This window comes from Gymnoscopelus braueri (genome assembly GCF_963280865.1).
Source record: "Gymnoscopelus braueri genome assembly, chromosome: 15".
Lineage (NCBI taxonomy): Eukaryota > Metazoa > Chordata > Actinopteri > Myctophiformes > Myctophidae > Gymnoscopelus > Gymnoscopelus braueri.
Window position 1 is genome coordinate 41,731,064 of NC_137620.1, and position 25,151 is coordinate 41,756,214.

A 25,151-nucleotide genomic window follows, 5' to 3' on the forward strand; every position below is an offset into this window, starting at 1 on the left:
TGAATCCATTGCAAGCATTTGTTTTGCACCAAAACCACTCCTTGGGCTAAAAACGGCCATAGCCAACCTTTTCCAGGTAATTGTTTGTGTAAAAAGCCCATTGAGATTGGGGCGTTTTTAATCCCTAACGTTTTAAATCCCATGCAACTTTGCATTCACACTATTGTTTATTTGATTTTATCTTATTTTATGTTTTTATTTTTATTTTTTTTCGCATTCTACAAGTTTAACAAATACATGCACTTCTCACTGGAAAAGATTGACACAGTGAGGCTTGGAAAGGGAAAGCTAGTGATTATTATGAGGTCTTATTCAGAGGTCTGAGAGTGTTTTTAATGAATGGTTCCTTGTTTTCCTTCCAGAATACAATAGCATTATGCTTGCATATTGTCTGTTGCTTTGCTGTCAAAGCACATGAGGTGTTGACCGTTCTGCTGTAGAACAGAGAGTTACTGTAGTCCATTTCCTCCTTGAATGCTGACCTTTTATTAAGTTGTAATTATACACTGAAATATTATAAGCCTACAATTTGGTCTGTATACCTATAAATGCTTTTCTATTCCATGTAAACCAACAGCAAGTGCCTAAAAGTGGGTATAATTTGAAACTTGTGTGTTCTGAGCTTTTTCATCTGGACCATGTACATAACACAGCTATGAATTACTGTAGTGACAAAATAGTTCAATCAAACAATCTCATATATGTAAATTAGACTAATGATTATATATCAGAAACTGATTCCCTGGGATATACATATTTCAAAAATTATGGCAGATGCATCATGCCTATTAAAAAAACTATTGTGCAATGTAGAACATTTACTGTCTAAAGTATCAACTATAGGCTACACTTGATAGGATGAAAGGCATTTGTGTCCCCTGACAGTTAAAGCTGTTAAACCAAAGGTCCAGTCGACTGTACCACTGTCCTGTCCACTGAGGTCACAATACTGAATGGAATTCATTCATCATTCAATTTGACAATGCTGCTGGTAAAATATGTAGGAACTTATTCTTGTTTCCTGAAATAACACACAATGAATAATTCCATGAACACTTCAGGTGCAACTGAAGTGAGGGGACAAAAAAAATTATAATGCAGATGTCAAGCAATGACACAACAGCTACTGTATAAGGCATCACTGAATTGGCCACCAGATGTCAACCTTGTGTAATTTTCAGGTTTCCCCTTTATTATGATCAAGCTCACCTGTCTTGCCATGACTTATTTGTAATCCTAGAGGATATTAGAGTGTTTCACTATAATATATGAGCTCACTGGAGTCTGGAGGAAGTGGAGAGAGTGTGGAACTAGTGAGAAAGTCGAGATATTTTACTAAAATACACATTTTCTGCCATACTCTACCCCAAATAAATACCCCTGATTATCTTGTAACCTTGTGTCACCACCACCAGGCTTTTCCACAGGAAATGATGGTGTAGTGTGAGAGTCCAGCTGTACAACGTTCAACCACAAGCTGAACCTGTTTGTGCTGCTACACTGTCTCTTTAAAACCACTGCCTCCTGCAAACATCCAGGAAGTCCCTCCCTTTGTCTCTCCCACTTCTCTTCAGAAGAAACGAAACTCAGAGCTGTTGTGTGTTTCTCTCTCAGTCTCTCTTCAGAGTAAACCAGAGTGTTGTGTTTTCTCTCAGTGTGAGTGTGGTTGTCAGTCAAATGGCAGAACAGCAGGAGAAGCAACAGACATGTGAGCTGGACCAGGACCAGTTCTGCTGTCCTGTCTGTCTGGACCTTCTAAAGGAACCAGTGACTCTACAGTGTGGACACAGTTACTGTAGAAGCTGTATTGAGGGTTACTGGGACCAGTATGAGGAGACTGGAGTCTACAGCTGTCCCCAGTGCAGAGAGAGCTTCAGTCCCAGACCTGTTCTGAGGAAGAACACCTTGCTGGCTGAGGTGAGATGACCTTACAAGTTACAACCACACATTAAACTACATGTTCTGCTACACAAAACTCCTTGTTGACTATTGTGATAGATGGTAGTTATACTATATGTTGGTTTTTTACTACATGTTATGTTATGTATGTTGATATTGTCCACAAATACTAAGAATATTATTTAGATAGCATGTTAGACCAGTGGTTCTCAAAGTGGAGTCTGGGGACCCCCAGGGGTCCATGAGGGGGTTCCACCTGGGGACCCCAATAAAATGTGTTAATAGAGCATCACAGTCTGTTTAACCACTGTAACCCTATACATCAGCTATTTGAAAATTGCTGATCTACAAGCTCACAATGCATCACAACACGATATGCAATCTTTTTAAACATTTTAACAACATAAATCTTGTGTGGGCACAAAATATTTTCAGATGGGGGTTCGTGGACAAATACATATTGATTTGGGGGTCCTTGACATGAAAAGGTTTGAGAACCACTCAAACCACGCAAAGACCCAAATTCGAATCTGACTCCTGGTCTTGTCACACTTTAGTCTAGTTGGAAAGGCATGGCGAGAGAGTATGTTTTACCCTCCGTCCGTCCATCCGTCCGTCCGTCCGTGTGTCCGTCCGTGTGTCCTGTCTGTGTGTTAGCAGCTAATCTCCGGCACCGTTGGCCCGGTCGCTGCGAAACTGTGCACACACACTCCCTGGATGCCAATTCAGAACCTCTGCCTCAAATTTTTCACATGGGCCTATTATAGCGCCACCTGGAGGCCGATTTGTGCAAAACTCATTTTTTATATTACTCCAATATTTTATCCAAACGTCATGCAAATCGGTACACAGTATCTCTATAGTCATGTGATCAACACGGATCTGTCCGATATCCCATATTCCATCCTCATTGGCTAAGGTTGGCTTCCAAAATTTGCAGGATTGGTCCGTTTTGAACAAAATGCCTCAAATCATGAACGCAGCTTGCGATTTCCGTGAAATTTCACAAACACATTCCCACTAGGCGGAGGAAGAAATGCCACTTGACATTTTTGACATTGAGACATCAGCCTCATGGTGGCGCTATAAAAGGCTGATTTGTGTTTTTAACTATAACTGCACCGATCTGTGTGAAACTTTGCACGCACACTCCCTAGAGGCCAAGGAAAAACATCTGCCCTGCATTTTTCACATTTGCCTTATATAGCGCCACCAGGAGGCCGACTTACGTAAAACACATTTTTGGATATTAAGCCTTCAGATTTTATCCAAATTTCGCACAAATCGGTACACATGATCTCTATAGTCATGTGATCAAGATGGAACTGTATGATTTTTCATATTTCATCCTGATTGGCTAACATTGACATCTAAAGTTTGCAGAAGTTGCCCGTTTTGAACAAAATGCCACAAATCATGAACGCAGCGTCCGATAGAGGTGACACTTTGCACGCACATTCGCACTATGTTGAAGAACAAATGCCACCCTTTAACATTACCCTATTATAGCGCCACCAGGAGGCCGATTTTTTCAACACTTTTCTTTTTTGTATTACTCCTACAAATGTTGTCCAATCATCATGCTAATCGGTACCCATTATCTCTATAGTCAAGTGATCAAGATGGTTCCGTCCGATATTCCATCCTGATTGGCGAATTCCAAACATTGTTGGCCCACAATAACCTAACTGACCTGGCGGAGACCTGTGCTCCGAGGAGCACTTTTTCTAGTTTAGTTTAGTTTAGTTTAGTTTATTAGCACATTGAAACAGATGCTAGGTGTGATATTATCTTAGTTTCTTTGCAGTCTACAGTACTTACCTTATGCTGTCATTTTGTTGACTAGGGTAATTTACTCTGATCTTTGACTGTGTTAGTCACTGGTTAATCATTAAACTCTAGCGTCCCTATTCTTGCCATGTCATTCATCTTCTAGTTCTAACAGCGTCTACTAAATGCTTACATTTTTACAACATACTGTAAAGAAATCAACTTTATGGAATGCAAAGTTCAGAACCACAGTGTTCAGATAATGTTACAATGATCTTACTAGATGAACTAATACCTGTAATGTCTCACTGTGTTTATCACCATGAACCTCACAATGACTGTGTTGTATTTGTCATCAGTGAGTGACCTCCCCTCCTCTTCTCTTTACTTCCAGGTTGTGATGAAGCTGAGCAGTACAGGAGGTCAGCAGTCTTCTGTCTCTGCTGCTCTGCTGTACGCCGGTCCAGCAGACGTGGCCTGTGATTTCTGCACCGGAGCCAGACGTCGCAAAGCTCTCATGTCTTGTCTGGCGTGTCTGGCCTCTTACTGTGAGACTCACCTCCAGCCTCACTACAATGTTCCTGTGTTGAAGAAGCACAAGCTGGTCCCAGCCACCAACAAACTGCAGGAGAAGATGTGCTCCAGTCATGACAAGCTGATGGAGGTGTTCTGTCGCACAGACCGCCAGTGTATCTGCAATCTGTGCACCATGTATGAACATAAGGGCCATGACACGGTGTCAGCTGCTGCAGAGAAGGCAGAGAAACAGGTAGGACCACCATCACTTGAAGATAAATCATAAGAGAGATCATGTTTTAAATATAGAAGCAGAACTAAATGACCATGTCAGAGACATTAAAAGCACAAACCAGGGTGTTGTACAATAACAAGTATTAAAGGATGAAGTACACTCCTTTTGGACCCAATGAAAAACAGACGCGATTGATCACTTTTCATATGGTAACCCATTCAATCTGGGAACGCATCTCTGTCATTTTAGATTTCTTTGTCTATTCAAAAATAGCAGATACACATGCTCATAGCGTGGTGCCGAGTGCAGCGCTATGAGCTTGTAGATCTGCTCATTTTGAAAAATCGTGAAGATTTGTGCAAATCTTTGAATACATATTTCTTAAAGTGAACATTTGTAACTGTCAAATGTCTCAACAAATGTCTTAATTTTCTGAAAAACTATCGTTGCTATATCAGTGGCACTCAAACCTTTTCTTGTCAAGGACTCCCCAAAATGTTGTTTTAGGCCGCCGATCCCCATCAAAATATGTTGTTCCAGGGACCCCCAGAAGCAAAGATTTGAGTTAAAAATGTTGTTTCAAAAAATGTATTCAAAGATTTGTTCAAATGTTAAAGATTTTTCTAAAATAACAGATCTACAAGCTTGTAGATCTGTTATTTTTTAATAGCCAAGTTATAAAAATAATTGTTATAGCTAAAATCTAAAATGACACAGATGCGTTCCCAGATTGAATGAGTTAATTCATCTTGCCCCTGCAAAAGTGTATTTTGAAAATGTGCTTTGTTTACAAGCCAAACTGTCTCTTCCTGTTTCTTGCAGAAACAGCTGGTGACAATGCAGGAGGAAGTCCAGCAGAAGATCCAGGAGAAAAAGAAGGAGCTGAAAGACCTGAGACAGGTCATGGAGGCCCTGAACGTGAGCTGATGTTATGATAATAGTTCTTGTTCTTGTGTTTACTGTGATGCTACTGTATATGGATGAGACAGTGCCTTGTGTCATCAGAAGCACTAAAGAAGTGGTTCTCAAGCCTTTTCATGTCAAGGACCCCCAATTAATATGTATTTGGCTGCAGACCCACATTTGAAAATATTTATGTGCCAGCAATCCACATATAAGATTTGTGTTGTTAAAATGTTACAAAGTTATTCAAATGTTTTCACATTCTATCAAGAATAGCAGATCTACAAGCTCACAACGCATCACGACGAGTTCGCCATGTGTTGTGAACTTGTAGAATTTTAGGCTATTTTAAGTGGTTAAATAGATTTGTTTTTGTTTTGGTTGGTTAAACAGATGTTGATGGTATATTAACATATTTTTGGGGGGACCCCCTGAAGGACCCCTGGGGGTCCCTGCACTAAAGTACCCAGAATGACAGTAAAGAATCCATCATATCATGGAACTTCTGGAATGACCAACAATACTTAAGTTGTGACTGAATGTATTCCCCACAAAGTTCTACACTTACATGAGAACTTATAACCAAGAGTTTCTTTCTTCCTTTCGGCGTGCGTGTGCGTGTGTGTGTGTGTGTGTGTGTGTGTGTGTGTGTGTGTGTGTGTGTGTGTGTGTGTGTGTGTGTGTGTGTGTGTGTGTGTGTGTGTGTGTGTGTGTGTGTGTGTGTGTGTGTGTGTGTGTGTGTGTGTGTGTGTGTGTGTGTGTGTGTGTGTTAATCAGAGCTCTGCAGAAGCAGCAGTGGAGGCCAGTGACAGGATCTTCAGGTCTCCATTGAGAGAAGACGCAGTGAGCTTAAAGAACTGATCAGAGATCAGCAGCAGACTGCAGTGGCTCAGACTGAGGCTCTCCTGAGGCAGCTGGAGGACCACATGGAGCAGCTGGAGAGGAGACATGCTGACCTGGAGGAGCTGTCCAACACTGATGACATCATCACTTTCATTCAGGTTCCACACATGGCATTTTACTGTTTGGTTTTGACTCATTTAGGAGAAATCAGCTTCATATTTCATCTCTTTCATCTCATTCCATCATGTCATATTATTATGACATCATAGTATATTACATAACATGACATTATTAATGCTGGTAGTTACTAATACTAATATAGTTGCTAGATACAGTAGTTGTAGAGTACAGACCACAATAATATTGTCAGAATTAGGCCTGTCACAATTATTACATAATTGCCTAATCACAATTATTTGAGATAATCACAATTATTTTCCACAATTGTCATAATTGTAAACATTTTCCAAAAATAGCAGATCTACAAGTTCAGCTTCTGAGCTTGTAGATTGTAGATTGTCTATTTCCACTATTTTGTCAAATATTCTGAAAGTATACATTTATTCAATATCTGCCCTGTACAATTTGTGTTCATATATTGGAACGGAAATGTATATTTTTATTGATATGCTCAATACCAAAAACACAATCACATCGCAATTATTTGCATGAGAATTAGAGACAAATTAAATCATCATTTGTGTGTGTGTGTGTGTGTGTGTGTGTGTGTGTGTGTGTGTGTGTGTGTGTGTGTGTGTGTGTGTGTGTGGTCAATGTACCAATTTATTGATCTCTTGGTTTAATGATCTTCTATCCCTGTCTATACTGGTTTACTTGTCTCTCTCCAGAGTTTCCAGTCTCTCTCCAGTTCCAGTGGATCTCCAGTCTCACCCAGTGTGGTCATCTGTCCTGTGAGGTCCTTCACAGATGTGATTGATGTGGTGTCTTGTCTGAGAGACCAACTAGACAACATCCTGAAGACAACTTGGCCAGAGATATCAAAGAGAGGTGAGATTTAAATGTGTTTCTTGTTTTTCTAACCAGCCATCATAGTAAACATGGATTGATGAAGTCAGAAGGCAACTGGAGATATTTGAACTGGAGCAGACTGATGGTACACAGGTTGGCTGTCTGTCAGATTGGACAGAAACATTGAAGAATTTAAGCAAGAATATTTCTCAAAGGAGAGGTTAGGGTCAGATTTAAATGTCTTTATTGTGTTTTAACCGGCCCCTATACTGTACAGTACATTTCTAAGTGTTGAAACAGTTTGTACAGGTGGAAGTATGTCTGGGAAGGCTACTAAAGCCTGTAGTATGGCGGGCAGTAGATTAGTGTGACCTGTGCTTCATGTCACCCGCTACAGTATATAAATGCACCATTTAATATTTATTATTATTTATTATCATTTTTATTATATTTTCGTTCTTAATAAATGATCTTGAGGAGTTCTCTCTCCTGATTGAAAGAAATGTGAAACCCACCTGAAAATGTATTTTCTGAAGAGCTGGGGAGACAGCTGTTACTGAACAAACACTATATAATAGCAATGATTACTATCAAGCTATAATAGCTTGAACTTTTTGACAAAGCCCTTGGAACTTCAGTTTAATCCATTCTTCAGTATGATGTCTGTCATATATGCTATATATGTGACTGTGCCTTTAAGAGAGCTACGTTACGACACTGCCGTAAAGCAGGCCTGTTGTCTTTTACGTCAGTCGTATGTTGTGACCTCCCGTAGGCTCACGCTGTATGTTTTACATGCCTGAAGTCAGCAGTAAAGTCTGTTGGATTTGACCCTTTGTGTGGACATAGAAATCCTTTACAATGTCATGATGACCTTTACTGTTTTCTTGTGTCTCCAGTTGATGTTTTACATCCAGCGGAGCCTCAGACCAGAAAGGACTTTTTACAATGTGAGTCCATGTTGATGCAGGTTCTGAACGTTGAAGTTTCATTCTGATATGTTGTTATTTAAAGCTCTAATGAGTTTGATCTGAGAGACTAACTCTAAACACAATAAGGTTCATGAGGTTTGAATTTTCTTTTGTCGTGTGTTCTCACAGATTCCTCTCCTCTGTCTCTGGACATGAACACAATAAGCTATTTTCTCTCCCTGTCAGAGGAGAAGAGGAAGGTGACTTTTACACAACAACAACAACCTTACCCTGATCATGCAGAGAGATTTACTAACTATCAGGTGATGTGTACAGAGGGTCTGTCTGAACGTTGTTACTGGGAAGTAGAGTGGAGTGGTACAGGGGTTGAGATAGCAGTCTGTTATAAAGACATCAGCAGACAAACCCACTTTGGAAACGATGATAAATCCTGGTGTTTAGAGTGCTCTGGTAAAAACTACAGTTTCAGACACAACAATGTTAACACTAAAGTGTCAGGGCCTCTCTCCTACAAAGTGGGGGTGTACCTGGACCACAAGGCAGGTACTCTGTCCTTCTACAGTGTTTCTGACACAATGACCCTCCTACACACAGTTCAAACCACGTTCACACAACCTCTCTATCCAGGGATAAGGCCTTATAACTATGGAGATACAGCAGAGCTGTGTAAGACATGGTAGACATGTTAAGAATACTGATGATGATACTCAGTTAAAAACGTAGTTTTCTTCATTTGATGATAGATTTTCTCTTCTAGATAAAGCATGTGTAAGAATGATGTGTACAGTATACTACACCATCATGATCAATCAATCCATTGTGTTCCGCTCATTATTTCTTTCATAAGCCTGCTGCAGACAATCATTATACAGTATGCCCTGTCATCTTGTTGATATTACTACAGAGCCCTCTGTCAGTCTGTGTAGATTGGTTATACTAAATGTAGTGGTTCTCAAACTGTGGGTAGGGACCCCCAGGAGGTCCCCAAATGATATTTTGCTTAATGTGCAACATTGTTTTCTCACTCAACAGTAAACAAACCTACAAACACAAACATACCGTACATACATGTATAGTGTATGTATAATGTATACAGAGTACATTTCTAAAGTGACAATTTAAGGGCTTTTTAAGACCTATTGAATACCTCTAAAATGAGACATTACTGTGTCAAAAGTAATTAACGAACTATACTATAGAAATTTGTAAAAAAAATGGCCAAATATTACCTGACAAAGAGAGAATTTGTGAAAATAGCCGATCTGCTGTTTTCACAATATTGATGAAGTCAAACTAAATGTAATGCCTCAACTCCTGCAATTCCAAGTGCTTGTCAGGGTGGCTGGTCCCCAGTTCAAATATGTTATTTTGGGGAGTGTCTCCCTGAAAAGTGTGAGAACCACTGGTGTAATGTCTTCCTCCTCAATGTGTCAATAGGGTATTGTGTGTCAACAGTTAATCGCTTATAAAAACATTTTAATGTGATGAACAATGTTTTTAGCCCATTTTGTAAATACAGTAGAAACCTCGGAGTCCTTCAAACAGTTACACACTTATGAAGCCATGTTAAAAACAAAAGAGGGGGGGAAAAGCTTCTGTACTTTCTTTAATATCTACAAGCTCACGACTTATCTGGCAAAATGACAAAATTATGTTTCAATTCATATAAAGGAGTTTGAGACCATCAGGTAATCATTATGTTTTCATTAACTTTACTTAATTTACACTGACTTGTTTTTTTTCAAAATAAATGTCAGTCTGCAACCTCTAACAGTGTTTTAGTCTGATTTGAATGTTTCTGTCTCTCTGTGAAAGTTGTCTCCATGTTTAGATGACGTTTTATACAGGATGTGAAGATAGATGTTAAAAGAGTCTGAGGACTGAGAGGACAAGACCAATATCTGATTAATTGTGTGTGTGTGTGTGTGTGTGTGTGTGTGTGTGTGTGTGTGTGTGTGTGTGTGTGTGTGTGTGTGTGTGTGTGTGTGTGTGTGTGTGTGTGTGTGTGTGTGTGTGTGTGTGTGTGAGATTGTAGATCTGCTATTTCCACTATTTTTGAAAATGTGCAGCATTGTCTCTTCAAAGCCCAGAACACATTGAATATGAAACATTCAACACTATAGTAACTGAACCCAGATTACCAAGTCATACAATAACATTGTGATTCAACAATACAATGAGAACCCCTGAACTGAAAGTGACTGGAGTTAGTTTCTGTCCCTCCCTGAAATCACTTCAATATGATTGATAACATAATAAATAAATAATGTTTAAGTGATTTTTTTTCTTTTGCTGTTTTACAAAACAAATATAAAACAGTGTAACCGTGTCAGTCACACCACAAAGTAGGGCATTATTTCATGAACAAAATCCTATAAAGGTTTTCTGCATAACAGCATCAATATACAGTATTTTTTGGCAGTTTGAATGTGAGCTGGAACAAGCCTCATGATACGTGTAAGAGAGGAATATACTGAATCACACTGATAGTAAACACATTTTACCCAATAAATTATATTTATAATAAGATGTGCTCCAATACTTTTCATGTCATAGTCCTTTTCAAGAGCAGTGGACCTCTATTGTTATTAGCAAGAGATTAATCAAACACTATACTTTTGGGTTGATATTGTCCTCAAACTAAATATTGTACATAATCATTATAGTCAGGGGATATTAGTATTTTCCAATCTTGGAATAAATTCCTTACCAAAAAAAATCTTCACCAATGTGTTTGTAAAGGTGTCTAGTAACACATCTCACAAAGACTGAAATGCAGTTTCCCTAGGAGAATGTTTGACAGCTGCTGAAAGTTGGGGAACCCACCATAACCTTGGTTAAAATAAAAATAAATACATTTAAATTTAATTCTGTTTTAAGTAGCATGTGAGGGGTCAAACTAGGGTGTTTTTTATGATTCTGAATCCATTGCAAGCATTTGTTTTGCACCAAAACCACTCCTTGGGCTAAAAACGGCCATAGCCATCCTTTTCCAGGTATACTTTTTGTGTAAAAAGCCCATTGAGATTGGGCCAAAGGGGGGTCAAACACCCTAGTTTGACCCCTCACATGCTACTTAAAACAGAATAAAATGTTTATGTTTCCCCCGCATAAGGTTATGGTGGGTTCCCCAACTTTCAGCAGCTGTCATAAATTCCCCTAGGGAAACTGCATTTCAGTCTTTATGAGATAGATGTGTTACTAGACACTTTTACAAACACATGGGTGAAGAAATTTCTTGGTAAGGAATTTATTCCAAGATATTTTGAATATCCCCTGACTATTGCAACAAGCAACTACTTGCAACCATTATCCCCAATGGCAGTTGCAAGGAGATGCATTGGTGCGGTCTGGCCTTTACACAAGAAAATAAGAGACGAGTTAGGGGTATAGATGGGGGGGGGGGGGGTTCCAGTGAACAAACATTGAATTAATTGCTGTGTTCTCAGATACTATGTTTTACCAAATCAAAGAATTGCAGTAGTACAGTAGGTCATGAATCATGATAGGGCAATGTGAAAGATATTAACCTTTTGAATTTGAAACATTTCTTTGGCTCATATCAGGAATGACCTTTTGATAGGTGGGTATGTCTCTTTAATGTGTCCCTGTAGCTACAACTAAAGAGCAACCTAGTTGTACGTGGTCTAGGCTATTCATGAGTCTACTGGCCGGCCCTTTTGTGTGCAGCCTTGACCCCCAGTCTGGGTCTGAGACCTGAGTAGACGTGGAAAATGAACCCACATGTGTTTTAAAGTGAAATACCCATTTAGGATTCAGCATAATTAGTCATAATGTCTTAGAATAGATCCATTAGAGCACCAGGTCTGTGGTGGGACAGATTTGAAAGTGAAGTGCTCTGAGCTGGAAAGTGAAGTGATCTTACAGCAGGTAAGGTGGCGGTAATGCATTGCCTATGGATGCTAATTCGCCATAAAACCACAACAAAAAGACTGAGTTATGTCCGGTGTTGCCATGTCTGCTTATTATAAGTGACTTTGGGCTTATTTTTCTGTAAAGTTGCGTGTAAATAATTGATGGTTGCTGGTTGCGTTTTTTTGGGCTTGTTGCTAAAGTGTAGTTGCTGTTTTGGGCTTGTTTTAAACATTGTGTAAACCAGTGGTTCTCAAACATTTTCATGTCAAGGACCCCCAGATTCATATATATTTGTCTGCGGACCCCCATCTGAAAATATTTTATGCCATTTTGACATTTTAACATCACAGAACTTGTATGGGGGGGGGGGGGGATTTGTGATGTTAAAATATCAAATTGTTTTCAAGATTTTTCTTAGGAAAATAGCAGATCGTCGCATCGCCATGAGTTGTGCTTGTAGATCTGCTATTTTCAAATAGCCAATGTTTAAAGGCCGAAGGGCTCGCTTCTTTTGGGCTTGTTTTCAGTGTTAATTTTGTTGACTAAGACGAGACTAAAAGACTAAGATTTTGATATTTAGACGTAGATGCTCACAGCGCAGGACCTTTTTTGTCTGCATACAGACTCTATTGCCTTTTTTAGTAAGTATTTAATGTCCTTGTCTTGTCTCTCCTCCCTGTGTGTTTGTTAATCTGTTTGACCTTGTGTGTCTTGTGAGTCCCAGCCTGTCCACTGTTGATTGTCCATAGTGTTCACCTGTGTATAGTTAGTTTCCCTGCTCCATATAATATGCCTGTTTCCTTCAGTGGTTGTCAAATGGTCTGGCATTTCTATCTCTGGGACCCCAATTTATATTGTAAAATGCAATGTTAATTTAACTCTGAGAGTGTACAAATGGAACCAAATGGACCCGTTAGGTTCCATTTGTACACTCTCTGAGTTACAGACCCATAAGTGTCAATTTGGTTCCTAACTACCTATTAGCTGGTGACCCCCTGGAACTCCCTCAAGGACCCCTGGTCCCTTGAGGACCTATGTGAGAACAGGTCCCCTTTGAGAACCAACGCTGTATCCTACTGTTTACCTGCTGTGAGCTGTCAGTGAAGATTTAAGTTAACTATAAACTAACTAACTCTAACTAACTAACTATAAACTAACTATCACTATTCACTGTAATCACTTTGCAAACATATGACTCCGTTCATTTGTCTGTATTCAACGGCCTTTGTCGCCCTCATGTGGACAAAATGAGAAAATATAGTGGAACTCGTCAACAAATCACTCCGTTTATAAAACATTAAAAACGACATGAACGTTACGCAGCATGACACCAGTTTCTACACTAATAAATATACAAGCTCACCTAAACTAAGTTTTCCTATGTCCATTTGGCTATAGTTTTAAAATCAATCTGCACTTTCAAATGCATTCAAACATAAATTGAAACTTTGACCAAAATATAATGGTGGCTGACATAAGGACACACACACACACACACACACACACACACACACACACACACACACACACACACACACACACACACACACACACATTTTGTTGAAAAGATGTCCCACTTCTTCCCAGTGTACGTGTACAATAGGCTTCATTCTCTCTTTGTTTTTATTCCATTGCAGAATTAATGGATTGAAATAGGTCTATACCAGTGTTGCCAGATTTTGCAAGAGAAATAAGCAACCTGGGGCCTGTTCCTCAAAAGGTGAATTAGAGCTAAAGCCTGGCTTTACCACCTATCCTGGCTTAATTTAGCCAGGATTAGAGCTGAGTCGGTTCCTCAAAAGGTGAATTATCTTGAAGATTAGTTTAGCCAGTTCACCCTGGTTAAGTTTAGCCTTATCCGATTCCTCAAAAGAGAATTGAAGCAAGCCTAGCTTAGTTACCATGGCAATTTAGCTGTGAAGTTAGCCTGGTCAGGAGCAGGCTAACAGCCAAGCTTTATTAATCCAGTGCCTTGTTCTTCAAGTTTTGTGAAATAGCTGTTAGTCCAATGACTCCAATCATAAACCAATGAGTTTTTCTACACTTATTCAATTCTTATGCGAAAATCAAAGATCTACAAGCCCGAAATGTTTTTGTCTTATGGCGGCCGGGGGTCCCCGGCCCCCCATGGACCCCCGCCCCCTTGGACCCCCGCCCCCGTGGACCCCCGGACCCCCATGGACCTCCGGACCCCCGTGGACCCCCGGACCCCCATGGACCCCCATGGACCTCCGGACCCCCGTGGACCCCCGGACCCCCATGGACCTCCGGACCCCCGTGGACCCCCATGGACCCCCGGACCCCCATGGACCTCCGGACCCCCGTGGACCCCCGGACCCCCATGGACCTCCGGACCCCCGTGGACCCCCGGACCCCCATGGACCTCCGGACCCCCGTGGACCCCCATGGACCCCCGGACCCCCATGGACCTCCGGACCCCCGTGGACCCCCGGACCCCCATGGACCTCCGGACCCCCGTGGACCCCCGGACCCCCATGGACCTCCGGACCCCCGTGGACCCCCGCCCCCGTGGACCCCCGTATACCCCGGACCTCTGTTGGGGGTCAACGGGGGTCCGGGAGTACACGGGGGGCCGGCCCCCCGTGTACTCCCGGACCCCCGTTGACCCCCGTTGGACCGTGGACCCCCGGCCGCCAAAAGGCAAGCTTTTCCCTTGTAGATCTTCGATTTTAGAAATTTGAAATTAGAAAATTATTCTAAGTGTTTATAATTATAATTCAAACATTCACTTAAACTCCTTATGTTTAAACCTAACTGAATTATATATATCTGGTTTTGGGTTTGGTTTAAACCTAACTGAATTATATATATCTGGTTTTGGGCTCCATGATTGGTCAAGTTCAAGGATTCTGCTATCGACTTTCATGGTCTTTTATAGAAATAAGTGAAGCCTGGCTTCATTATCCTGGCTCGACACAGCCTGGCTTGACAAGGCCTAGCTCGACAAAGTCGCTCCTTTTCAGCCTGGCTTGGCGTTCCAGGAACCGAATAAACCAGGCTATACGGACCCGACTTTGTCAAGCCTGGATTTGACTTAAATCCAGGCTTATTTAATTCACCTTTCGAGGAACAGGCCCGGTCTATGCAAACAAGCCCAAAAGAAGCGACTAACACAAGAGCACTTTTAAAGTCAAGTCAAAGTAAAATCGACTATTTGAAAATAGCCGATCTACAAGCTCACAACGCGTCACGATGCGACGCGTTGTGAGCTTGTAGATCGCCAATAAAAAAAAAAAATCTTGGAAAAAAGTACAACATTTTAAATATTTTTGAAACATTTAACACAAATCTGGTACGGGGGTCCCTGGCACAAAATGTTTTCAGATGGGGATACACAGACAATTACATATTAATTTGTTGGTCCTTGACATGAAAATGTTTGAGAACCACTGTTTTAAACAACATTAGGGAATGAAGCCCAAATAAGCAACTACAATTTAGAAACAAGCCCAAAAAAACACAACCCGCAACTACCAATATTTACAAGCGACTTAACAGAAAAACAAGCCCCAAAGTCGCTTATAACGAGACATGGCAACCCTGGTCTCTACAAACGTCTCACTCTCCATCTTGCATCCATCTTGCCTGTTTTTGTATTTGAGAATGTGAGTCCATCTTGTGACTCAGTCACTATTAAAACAAGCACATGCTCCATATAAAACCACACACACACAATGCTCAGTTTCTCCACCTCCTGTATTTTCTTTTTTTAAATGTATTTATTCACTGGGGTAGGGTAGGGTAGGGGTGGTTCAAAGGTGTGATGTGACGGAATGTGAGAGGACGGTCAGTGGTACAGTATATGACATCATGCATGACATCATCAACGGCCACAAGGAGCTAAAAGTGACCACACAGACATGATAGATAGATAGATCCTCTTCGCTTCCTTTCTGCAACACGTGCTTGAAGTCCTTCACTGAAGTCCTTTGACTGGGAGATGAAAACCAATTTAAAAAAAAAATAGTGTATAGGGGTGCAGCAGTTAATCAAACTACCAGTAATCAATTAAAAATTGATTATAAAAAAATATATCGATAATTTAATAAAATAATATTTCACATTGTCATCTTTATTGCTCATGAATAAGTACCAAACACACAGTAGTCAGGGCTTAACTCATAAAAGGACAATGGAAAGATCCATGAGGTTTTTCAGCCATGATACTATTTGCCATTCTGTTCTTTTTGTTTAATTTTTTCCATAATGAATGAGTAAAATAAGTGAGTTTTGTCAGTGATTAAATACAAAATGTTATACATTACCTCATTTATTCTTCTTTGCAAGTTGTTGTTGCAGTTTAAGTTTCTTTTTCTTGTGCTGTGCTATCTCAGCCATCTGTAGCTTTTGGGCCATTTGCCTGTGGGAAAAAAAACGAACGGCATCAACAACGCACACACACACACACACACACACACACACACACACACACACACACACACACACACACACACACACACACACACACACACACACACACACACACACACACACACACACACACACACAGTTGTGGGGGATTACAGTAGGTTATAGGTTGATAGATGTATAGCAGCAGTTACAATAGAAGTTGCCAAATGTGATTCTAATGTGTTTGAAAAATATGTCATGATATGCGTTTAGTAAATTATGGTCCCATTAATTAAACATTTTAGATAAAGTACGGTATAAAAGTAGGGTATGTTTCTACTGGTTCCACCAAGTGAAGACCCGCCCTCGCTGCGGTTGCATTCAATAGCATTAATGTCCGGTAGCATTTCGGACTTGATATAGAAAGATGGCGGATTTGAAATCTCTGAAAAATAGGCTTCATTTACTGTCTATAGAAACCAATGGCGTAATGTTGTCCATATTCTTTTTACGGTCTATGTTATGAAGCTATTTGGGTTTAATTAAGATGGCGGATCGTTTAGATTACCTGCGAGTGTTCGTGTTGTGGCATTGTTTATGTTCACATATCGCATCAGTGTCTTCCGTCTTCCAACCTACTGATTATTGACACGCCCACGTATGTCGTCACGGTTCACAAGATGAACCGCCGATTTTGTGGTTCCCTTTCCCAAACGAACTTTTAGGGTTCTGAACCAACAAATTTGAAACACTCGGAACTGGTTCAAAATTAGGCGGGAGGAAAGAACCGAACCGGTTCAACCCCGGTGGAAAAGGGGCCTCTCTGAGTTACAGACCCATAAAGGGTCCATTTGGACCCCTGCTGGTCCCCGGACCCGATGTTGAGAAACAGTGCTCTATGTCAGTGGTTGTATACATATCATAATACAGACCAATTTGGAGGTCCTTGGCATGAAAAAGTATGAGGACCACTGCTCTATGTAATCATATGAAGGGGTGAGATTTCACAGATTAAGGGCGGGATAACTGTAAATGTGAGACGAAAGAAGAAAGAGTCGGTCCTACTTTGACTTGATTTCTGGAGGAACAGGGAGAGGTTTGGTGAATCCATCTCTTCCTGTGAGCCAGTAGGTAGACTCTCCCTGAAGACACACACATGACATCCTTTCACTCCACTATCCACAGCAGATTAGCGCAACAGTACAATGAGCTCAAAACGTTGACTCGCGTGGTTACGTTTGAAATGATGTAATTTAATTTGAATGAATGACATTTTATGCAAGAGTCATGTCAAATGTTTGGCTTTACACTTTATATGCTACTGATGACATATAGGCTGTGTCATCAGTATTTGACAGACTGATCTCGGGGCCAATGTCCCCGTTTGTTTTTGTATTTTCATATAAAAAAAAAAGGAACCCTGGTTGAAACCCACAGCCAACATGCACTCCAGTACCTTGACTTCAGTCTTTCCTCTCAGCTGGACCTTGTATCCCATCTTTAAATCCATCAGGATTTTGACCGTGCTCTCGTGAACCTGGATCCGCTGGGCTGCAATGGCATGACGACACAACAACGTTGAAGGGCAATTCTCTCATCCATTTGCAACTCTGTGAGTATACATGAGGACACGTGAGGGTACAGTAAACAGATGGTGGCTCTGCTGTCATGGCTTACGCATTCCACTGGATTCCATACGAGAGGCAGTGGTCACCGTGTCTCCAAACAGACAGTAGCGGGGCATCGTCAGCCCTACGACCCCTGCTACACATGACCCTACAGGACACACACACACACACACACACACACACACACACACACACACACACACACACACACACACACACACACACACACACACACACACACACACGCACACACGCACAGTATGAAATCAAATGTATTTGTAAAGCACATTTCAACAAGAAACACGTTTAACCCATTAACTCATTGACTGCCAATGACTAGATTTCTCGTAGTTTTTCTCCCAAGGCTCACACCGCCAATGACGAGATTCTCGTCATGTGGTGTTTTTCGGTGGTTTTACGATAGAGGGCGCTCTTCCGCAGCCTGTGAATGATCCCAGGATCACCCAAAAAGAGTACACCCAGGAGCTGGTTTCGTTTTAGTGTTATTATGATTTATAAAAGTCAAATATTCTCTGTTTTCTGTTGCTTTTTGGCGACAACAAGCCACATTCAACTGCCCATAACTATTGAACGACGGCTCGCTCCCCCCCCCCCCCCCCCGATTCTCTGAGACCCCCCCTACGTCTTTTGAGGCGATTGTTGTGAAGAACAATATTCTATGATTTTTTTAAAGGTTAGTAAAAACGCTCGAAATCACTGGCAAGGGCAGCTATAGACAATAAATATATATATATATATATATATATATATATAGCTAGCTAGCTAAAATCTAAAATGACACTTGCTTTCCCGGTTTGAAAGGGTTTAACCCATTGAGACCTGAAGCCGATTCTACATGTCTCCTAAATCTCAACAGTATTCTTAAAAACGTATGTTTCTATATCAGTGGTGCTCAATCTTTTTCATGTCAAGGACCCCCAAAATGATATGTATTTGGCCGCGGACCCCCATCAAAACATCTTGTTCCAGGGACCCCCAGAAGCAAAGATTTGAGTTAAAAATGTTCGCTTAAAAAATATATATATTCAAAGATTTGCAAAAAAAAAACACAATTTTTCAAAAATAGCAGATCTACAAGCTCGTAGCGCGGCACTCGGTGCCGCGCTACGAGCTTGTAGATCTGCTATTTTTGAATAGCCCAAAGTGTAAAATAATGCTTTTTAGCTCAAATCTAAAAATGGACATTTTAATTCAGTGTGCGCGTGTGTGTCCCGTCCGCTCACCGGTGTGCAGTCCGATGCGTATCCTGATGGGCACGTCGGGCATGTGTCTCATCTTGAAGGTTCCCACGGCGCTCAGGATGTCCAGGGACATGTTGGCGATCTCGGCGGCGTGACGCTTCTCGTTGCGCACGGGGACGCCCGACGCCACCATGTACGCGTCGCCTATGGTCTCTACCTGCAGAGACAACGGGATGGGACACGATCGCGGGGGGGAACGGAGTGTTAGTGTGTCAGACACCGCATGGACACACACACACACACACTCCCACACTTAAGTCAAAGTAGCAGTGGTGTAAAGTAACTAAGTACATTTACTTAAGTACTGTACTTAAGTACAATTTTGAGGTATTTGTACTTTACTTGAGTATTTCCAATTTCCAATACTTTTACTTCTACTCCACTACATCTCAGAGGCAAATATTGTACTTTTACTCCATTACAATTATTGGAAAACTTTAGTTACTTTGCAGATATAAATTATTATATTATAAAACACACATGAACCACTTTAGCACTATTTTATACATAGGCTATTTGAAAATAGCAGATCTACAAGCTCACAACGCGTCGCATCGCGGCGCGTTGTGAGCTTGTAGATCTGCTATTTTCAATTTTCAAATATTTAGTACTTTTACTTTTGATACTTGAAGTACATTTTGAAGTACATACTTTTGTACTTTTACTCAAGTAAATTTTGAATTCTGGACTTTTACTTGTAACAGAGTATTTTTATATTGCAGTATTGGTACTTTTACTTAAGTAAAGAATTTGAGTACTTTTTCCACCACTGCAAAGTAGCAATACCATAATGTAGAAATACTCTGTTACAAGTAAAAGTCTGGAATTCAAAATTTACTTGAGTTAGAGTACAAAAGTATTCGTGTCAAAATGTACTTAAAGTACCAAAAGTGAAAGTAGCAGATCTACAAGCTCACGACGCGTCGCGATGTGACGCGTTGTGAGCTTGTAGATCGGCTATTTTCAAATGGTGTATAAAAGAGGGCTAAAGTGGTTAATCTATGTTTCATAATATAAATCATTTATATCTGAAAAGTAACTAGTAACTAAAGTTTTCAAATAATTGCAGAGGAGTAAAAGTAAAAGTATTGGAAATTGGAAATACTCAAGTAAAGTACAAATACCTCAATCTTACTTAAGTACAGTACTTGAGTAAATGTACTTTCCACCACTGGAATTGAATCTCTACTAAACTTGTGAGAACATTTGGCCCTACGCACGCACGCACACACACACACACACACACAGAGAGAACACCTTGTAGACATCATGGCTGCCTATGATGGCGTCGAACACGGTGTAGAGGTCGTTGAGCAGGTCCACCACCTCGATGGGCTCGCTGTTGGCTGAGATGGTGGTGAAGCCCACGATGTCGCTGAAGTACAGCGTCACGCTGTCAAAGTCCTCCGGCTCCACCGTGCCGCCCACCTTCAGCACCGCCGCCACAGACCTGGAATCACACAAACGCACGTTAAAGGTCACACTGTGTAACATTCATTTAAGCAGGCTTTTTTTTGGCGATGCCTCTCGTAGCTCCGTTGTCATTCCAGTTACACAGTAACAGATTTCAACCTGCCGTCCCTATTTTAGGCATGTCATTATAGCCTAGGTGAAATCTAAAAAAGAAATGATTTGAAAATAGCTAAAGTAGCAGATACTTCAAAAACGTAAACGGAATTTGTTTTTGTATTATATTTTTTGTGTACATATATATTTTTTAATTCATTTAAAATCTTTCTTTAATAATATATATATTCTACTGTGTATACTTTATTTTTATTTTATTTATTTTTTGACTTGTTTTCATTTTTCATTGCAATTGTGTCTTATTTGTCTGTATTGTCCTTTGTTTTAATGGTACAAGGAGATACCAGGTTTGTGGCTCTTTCGGAGCGGGAACTTTGGGGGGGTGGGAGTGGTAACATACATTCACTGTTTATTTGTATGCCCTTTATTATAGACCTGTATGTGAAAATACAAAATAAAAAAACCTTGAACAAAAAAAAAACGTAAATGAAGTCACAACACCAGAGGTATAGCTCCACTGATCACGTCCAACCCAGATTTGGCACAAACAAGGGGTTGAATTCGTTCTTCCTGCTATGCCACAAAAATTTGGAATGCCCTACCAAAAGCAGTGAAGGAGTGTAAAACCCTACTCTCCTTCAAAACCGCCCTAAAAGAGTACCTTCAGGAGGCTGCAATTCGAAACTGGCCCCTGTAAAAGTCAAAGCCTAGCACCCTCCCCCCCTCGAATTGTTTACTGTACATATTTTTTGTTTTTCTTATACCTTTGTATTGAACTGTACTGTCATGTGTTTTTTTCTGCAAACTTCTTATAAAGTATTCAATCAATCAATCAAGGGCTGTGAGGGGGTGAGGGGGTTTGCATTTGTTGTTTAGGAGGGTGGTTTTCTGAACTCACGGAGGCAGCATCTGCGTGAGCAGTCTGTCCGTCTTCTGCTTCTCCATATCCAGCTCATCGGTTCTCTCTTTGACCAGCTCGCACAGGTTGGACGAGTACTGCTCCAGCATGCGCAGCATGGAGTCAATGATGTTGTACTTAATGCCCATGTTGAGGTCCTTAAACTGAACCAGAGAGGAGAGGAGAATGAGGTTGATCAAATTAAATAGCCCGTCTACAAGCTCACCGCGCTGCGTTGTTAGCATATTGCCCCCATAGTGACCCCGATCACCAAAGTATATAGGGCGGGGGTGGGCAACTTTGATGATGAAAAGGGCCACTATATTTCCCAGCCTGATCTCACAGAATGTAGTATACATTGCACGGACCCAGTGCACGTCATTCCGTGCATAGTCGCCTAGAAAACCCGAGATTCCGTGCATAATTATGTACACCGTGTCCCACGGTGGGCGTAACCAGTTGCAACCCGGAAAAAAACGGAAGCAGAGCAGTCCCCACAACAAAATTTACGATTCCGTGCCTATCGGTACGTAACTCAAACGACGCTGAGTAGGCTCAAGGGAACGTCGCAACGTTCGGGACGGCAACTCGTTCGCTTTAGCTCACTCGGTGGTCCCTCACGTGGCTCCAGTTCCCTTGAGACTGCGCGCCTCCGAAATGGTTTAGTCACAATGGGGGAGATGCGAGGCGGCTATGCACAGATTTTCGGGGTTTCCAGTTGTCTATGCACGGAATGACACCTCCGTGCAATGTTGCTATTTCCACATATCGAAATGTACAGTATGTAGGGCTGAAGTGGTTAATGTATGTTTTTGTAATAATAATAATAAAAATCTACAAAGTAACTAGTAACTAAAGTTTTCAAATAAATGTAGTGGAGTAAAAGCACAATATTTGGATCCAAGATGTAGTGGAGTAGAAGTAAAAGTATTGGAAATTGGAAATACTCAAGCAAAGTACAAATGCCTCAAAATTGTACTTAAGTACAGTACTTAAGTAAATGTACTCATAGTTACTTTCCGCCACTGGTGTGTACAAGTGTTTAGTATATACATGCCATGAGTTACCACGTCAAAGATCTCATCAAAGTTGGGTCTTTCATCGGGGTGTTCGTGCCAGCAGTGTTTCATGAGCTCGATGCAGTCTAGCGGGGCGTAGTCTGGACTCAGCTCTGGGCGACACAGTGGAGGAGGCTTACAAAGCCTCTCCAGCAGCTCTAGAGGAAAAGGATTCAACGGGGTCATTACCCAGTGAAGTACTCACATTTTTACTTGAGTAAAAGTATCAATACCACCATGTAGAAATGACTCCAGTTACAAGTAAAAGTTCGGTTTCAAGTTTCGTTTTTGGGCGGTGTAGCCGCCCCTATAAGTGGAGTTGGGACACCTCATTACTCATTAGTATTAGTTTCCTGCACTGTGATTGGCCCACTTGGCCCACTTTTCTGTACTGTGATTGGCTGACTCTATTGGCTGACTCTATTCAGCACTGTGATTGGCTAGCGAGACACATGATGACATTAATAACCTATAAATAGGATTATGCACACAAAAATCATTCTGTTTTGGAAGTGAGCTTCACATCACTATGATGACCACTGTGATGACCACACCGCCCACTTCACACTGGGTGTGATTTTTTTTAAATAGCAGAGCAAAAGTACAATATTTGCCTCTGAGATGTAGTGGAGTTGAAAATTGATGAAGATTCCTCTATACAGTATGTTATGTATACTGTATGTTAACTAACTACTGTAAGTATAGTCGTGGGAACCAACGGTTCCCGAGCCTTGTGGCCCATCTGTTGTTTCTGTAGCGTGAGGGAGCTTGCTGTACAAGAACACCCACCTGGACATGACGCTAGTATGTCGCAGGGTCTTATCCCCAACCCAACCCCTTGATGCTGAGCCCTAAGCAGGGAGGCATTGGGTCCCATTTCTATAGTCTTTGGTATGACCCGGCCAGGGGATTGAACCCCCGACCTCCCACTCTCAGGCCGGATACTTTAACCACAAGGCCACTGAGTTGGCCACTGAGCTGGTACACACGTTATATACATGTGTATATATAGATGTATTTGTTTGTATTTGTTTCTGACCACTTGGTTTGGTTTGTTTTTTGTTTTTTAATCTAAACAATGGTAATTATTCAATTACAAAAAGGCTCTGAAAGAAATTCTTAGGGTCTATTAATTTGTTGCCAATGTTGAAACCATAGTTGAGCTAACCAGACTGTGGTTAGCTCACTTTACCACATGGTAAAGTTCTGCCATGGTAAAGGTCTGTCTGTCTGTCAGTCAACCTAAAAATTATGATATTATATGGAGATGGCACAAGTTGTCACTGTATCAACCCACAGGCCAAGGTCACACCCTCCAAGGAAGGTGGAATTTCCCAGTGAAGCGTCCGTCGGTTTTAATCTCATAGGGGCTGAGCACCTTCCTGATGCCTAGCATGTTGCCCTGAACAATCTGCCTGAAGGTCCAAGGATTCTGGTTGTTCAGTTCCCTCTCCGCCTGCTCCTCATGCATGGCCGCTAAGCTCTCTCTGCTCACCACCTTGGCGGGTAACGGCAGCTTCTTCGCCACCTCCTTCAAGATCGGCTCCACTTCTCCAAACTCCACGCTCCCTCCCACCTCCACGATGAAACGGCCGTAGCGGACGGGCGTCACGTAGTGGTCGATGGCGCCCTTCCCGCCGCCCATGCGCTGACCCAGGCCTTTGCGGGTTATGGGCTTGTAAGGGCCGCCGATGCGCCAGCGGGCAAACGTGGTGCGGGGGTCCATCTTGCGGTTGATGGTCAGACGCATCATCTCCGTGTGACCCCAACGTAGGAAGCCCCCTCCCATGGCCACGATAGCGTACTGTCCTGTAGTGAAGGCGTTCGCCGCCTTGGCCGGACCCTGGATGTCGCGCAGTCTCTTTCCCTCCTTTTTAGCATTCTTTAGGTTGGGTACCTTGTTCAGGAACTTGAGTTTGGGGCGTTCGGGGAGAACCACATCGCTGTAGTCCGGGGGTATCTCGTATGACTTCAATCCGGCAGACAGAACCTTCAGGCGAGACCGTAACGTACCTCGTGGATGTCCGCTGGCTCTACAGACGCTGGCGAAACCGCCAACCGTGTGCTTGATTAATGAAACCATGGCTGCGCCTTAAAAGAAAGGCAAACGAAATCAACTCCGTAACCACCAAAACATTACAACATATTTGACATAGAAATGGGGGGGGTTACAAAACCACACGCCGGAAAAGGTCGCCGTCATTGGTGCTGCAGCTTATCAACATCATCTGTCATCACTTTATGCCCAAATATGTAGACTGACATCATCGATATGACGTCATTGCCCCGAATGGGAAACATAATGTACAGTATTTGTCTCTCTGTTTTTGCCCAAATATGGAGATGACTGACTTTATAATATGACTGTATAATATTGATGTCATAGATAATACTGACATCATAGACTGGCCTCCAATACTCTGATAACCGACGTCTTATCAGAGAAAATATGTCGTTTTGTTTT

At 41.6% G+C, this 25,151-nt stretch overlaps 3 protein-coding genes across 3 annotated transcripts in view; 1 reads left to right on the forward strand and 2 right to left on the reverse strand.

Annotated features, from left to right (window-relative positions):
* Positions 1-1,677: 1,677 nt before the first annotated feature.
* LOC308101581 (E3 ubiquitin-protein ligase TRIM47-like) lies at positions 1,678-4,471 on the forward strand (the record flags this gene model as incomplete). The annotated part of the gene is made up of 2 exons (XM_080451002.1): positions 1,678-1,917; positions 4,064-4,471. 2 exons carry the CDS (start codon positions 1,678-1,680, stop codon positions 4,469-4,471), a joined length of 648 nt encoding a protein of 215 aa, XP_080307128.1.
* Positions 4,472-16,230: 11,759 nt separating this feature from the next.
* The window catches only part of gc2 (guanylyl cyclase 2), a gene marked incomplete at both ends in the record, with an annotated part of 37,478 nt that continues 28,557 nt past the window's right edge, over positions 16,231-25,151 (reverse strand). Inside the window, 8 exons of the mRNA XM_080451751.1 lie at positions 16,231-16,324; positions 17,380-17,456; positions 17,771-17,865; positions 17,992-18,090; positions 19,187-19,361; positions 20,462-20,654; positions 21,630-21,793; positions 22,697-22,845. Of these exons, the coding sequence (XP_080307877.1) occupies positions 16,231-16,324; positions 17,380-17,456; positions 17,771-17,865; positions 17,992-18,090; positions 19,187-19,361; positions 20,462-20,654; positions 21,630-21,793; positions 22,697-22,845 (1,046 nt within the window). The remainder of the gene's footprint in view (positions 16,325-17,379; positions 17,457-17,770; positions 17,866-17,991; positions 18,091-19,186; positions 19,362-20,461; positions 20,655-21,629; positions 21,794-22,696; positions 22,846-25,151) is intronic.
* Positions 23,994-24,770, reverse strand: LOC308102150 (large ribosomal subunit protein uL16m-like; the record flags this gene model as incomplete). Its single annotated transcript, XM_080451752.1, has 1 exon — positions 23,994-24,770. One exon carries the CDS (start codon positions 24,768-24,770, stop codon positions 23,994-23,996), a length of 777 nt encoding a protein of 258 aa, XP_080307878.1.